The sequence below is a fragment of the Notothenia coriiceps genome, unplaced genomic scaffold (assembly GCF_000735185.1).
Source record: "Notothenia coriiceps isolate Sejong01 unplaced genomic scaffold, NC01 NC01_scaffold00030251, whole genome shotgun sequence".
Taxonomy (NCBI): Eukaryota; Metazoa; Chordata; class Actinopteri; order Perciformes; family Nototheniidae; genus Notothenia; species Notothenia coriiceps.
The window spans coordinates 1-2350 of NW_011362952.1; the positions used below are offsets into that span (position 1 = coordinate 1).

At 39.4% G+C, this 2350-nt stretch overlaps 1 protein-coding gene across 1 annotated transcript; it reads left to right on the forward strand.

Moving 5' to 3' along the window:
* The first annotated feature begins 362 nt into the window (after nt 1-362).
* selenos (selenoprotein S) lies at nt 363-1370 on the forward strand. The gene is made up of 3 exons (XM_010787360.1): nt 363-372; nt 1004-1110; nt 1206-1370. The coding sequence occupies exons 1-3, from the start codon at nt 363-365 to the stop codon at nt 1353-1355; spliced, it is 267 nt and encodes an 88-aa protein (XP_010785662.1). The 3' UTR covers nt 1356-1370.
* Nucleotides 1371-2350: the final 980 nt, after the last annotated feature.

The window sequence follows — 2350 nt, forward strand, 5'->3', positions numbered from 1 at the left end:
CACCTATTTTCCTGGTCTTCCACCTTCATTTCCAATGTGGCTCATTTATCCTGTAGCTTTTTGATAGCGCTGTGCATGGAATTTAAGTCGTCCTCGGTCTTTCCAATTCTTTCCTCTGCTTCTGTGATCCTGTTTGGTGTTGCAGCTCACCCTTGAGTCCGCTTATTCCCTCAAGCACATCGTCAAGTTTCTTTGAAAAGTCGCTTTGCATAGCATGTATGGCGCCGAGGACTTCCACATTCTCGGCCATTGCCTCCTCTGTGTTTTGGCTAGCGGCAGCTAAGCTAGCTTTAGCTTGCGACATTGACATTTTCGATGCAGCAGGGGTCTGTGGACCTGCTTTCTGAGGTCTTCCTGGCATAATGCTGACGGGTAATCTATTGTTTAAGATAATATGTATTTAAAGGAAGTTGTGGTCTTCTGAATAATTAATTCAATATATTAGCTTCATCGAGATGCATCTCACATAACCGGAAGTCCCTGTTACTAACTTAATCTTAACTTGTTGTTTACTTCTCATCCAATCATTTAATCGAGCTAAACAGAAAACAAATGGTTAGTGGTCCTGAGGGTTCCCTGATAAACCTCGATGTACCATTATACATCGTATCATCCGATTCATCCCCTAATATAGTGTAGGATACCCTGATATACTGTATCATCCCCTTATATAGTGTATGATACCCTTACATACTGTATCATCCCCTTATATAGTGTAGGATACCCTGATATACTGTATCATCCCCTTATATAGAATACCCTGACATACTGTATCATCCTCTGGCCCAAACCAATGACAGAGGCTCTCTCAGTGCGTCACTAGATAATTTACAGACAGTTCTACTCATACATTTAACTTCTAGTGAGTTAGAGGAACAATAAATGCAGTTGCTATTCTGAACAAATAATCTATGGAATTTAAGATTTTTCTTTTTCTTTCAACAATAGTTGCAAATGCTTTTTGCAAGGGAGTAATAGATGTTGTGATGTTTCTTTCATAAAGATGCTGCCTTAGTGGCCAGGAGACAAGAAGCCATGGAAGCAGCTCGGATGAAGATGCAAGAGGAACTTGATGCCAAAGCTTCCATCTTCAGAGAGAAACAGAAACAGGTGCAGTAATAAATACAAATAAAAAGTATGTTTGAAAGAAAGATTGTCCATGATGTAACACTTGAACTCAATGTGTGATGTATTTTTGTGAACAGCAAGAAGAAGAAAAGCGGAGGCAGAAAATCAAGATATGGGACAGTATGCAACAGGGAAAGAGTTACAGAGGAACAGCCACACCTTCTCAGGTGAGAGTCGACCTCTTCATCAGACTGTTCCCTGGTGGACACATTATGAAATGGATTTGAAATGTTAAACAGTTCGGAATGCACTCAATTTTACAAATCATCTTCTTATATTTATTCATCCACACTAAAGAAAAAAATGTTTGGTTATTACAACATGCTTTTACTATTCACCTCTGCCAGGGAAGTAATGATAAGGTAATTATACTCAGTATATGTCTGTTAAAATTCCTCTGGCATAAGTGTGCTCAGTATCTAGCTCAGTGGTCTTTAATATGTTTTACATGCGAGCCGCCTTGATGGACAAAGTCAATAGGAGAGCCACTTGTACCGCAAAGTATGAAAAGCTGCATACAGTTATAATAAGCATGTCTGCTTATGAATCTGTCATCCCACCCAGAACATACAATATGCAATGCAGCCAACCAATACTGTCATGTAAAGCGTCTTTGAGCACTCGGAAAAGCGCTATATCAATTAAATTCATTATCATTATTAATAAGCAGGGGTGCACATCTGTTTCTTAGTGAATTACTCAGATGGGTACCAGGAGACAGCGTTTGGTACTCACCACACACGTAGCGTGGTGTTAATAAGTGTAGTCTTCCTCACTGTCCTCCTCAGTGTCTCCTTCACTGTCCTCTATTTCCACTTCTTACATAGGTAGATGATGAAGATGCTGCAGTCTTCCTCACTGTCCCTTTTTAAGCCTCCAATTTGCTTTTTCCAAAACGTGTTGCCAAAACTGTGAAGTCCTTGCATTTCCTGAGGCCAAGTTGAAAGATCAAATAGTAAGAAATGATCACATGATTTGAAGTCATATCTGATTTCAGATGTGGGGAGTTACTAAGTACACTTATATTCAAGTATTGTACTTAGGTACAATTTTTGAGATACTTGTACTTTACTTGAGTATTTCTATTTTATACTACTTAGTACTTCTACTCCACTACAGTTCAGAGGTAAATGGTGTACTGTTGCTCCACCACATGTATTTAACACCTTTAGTTACTTTATAGCAGGGATGGGCAACTTGGATGGTGGTGGGGGCCACATAA

Excerpts from the sequence above, each read along its gene's own strand:
- selenos (XM_010787360.1), top strand. Across the intron at positions 1,111-1,205 it reads TCAGAGAGAAACAGAAACAG|CAAGAAGAAGAAAAGCGGAG; the intron begins GTGCAGTAATAA and ends TTTTGTGAACAG.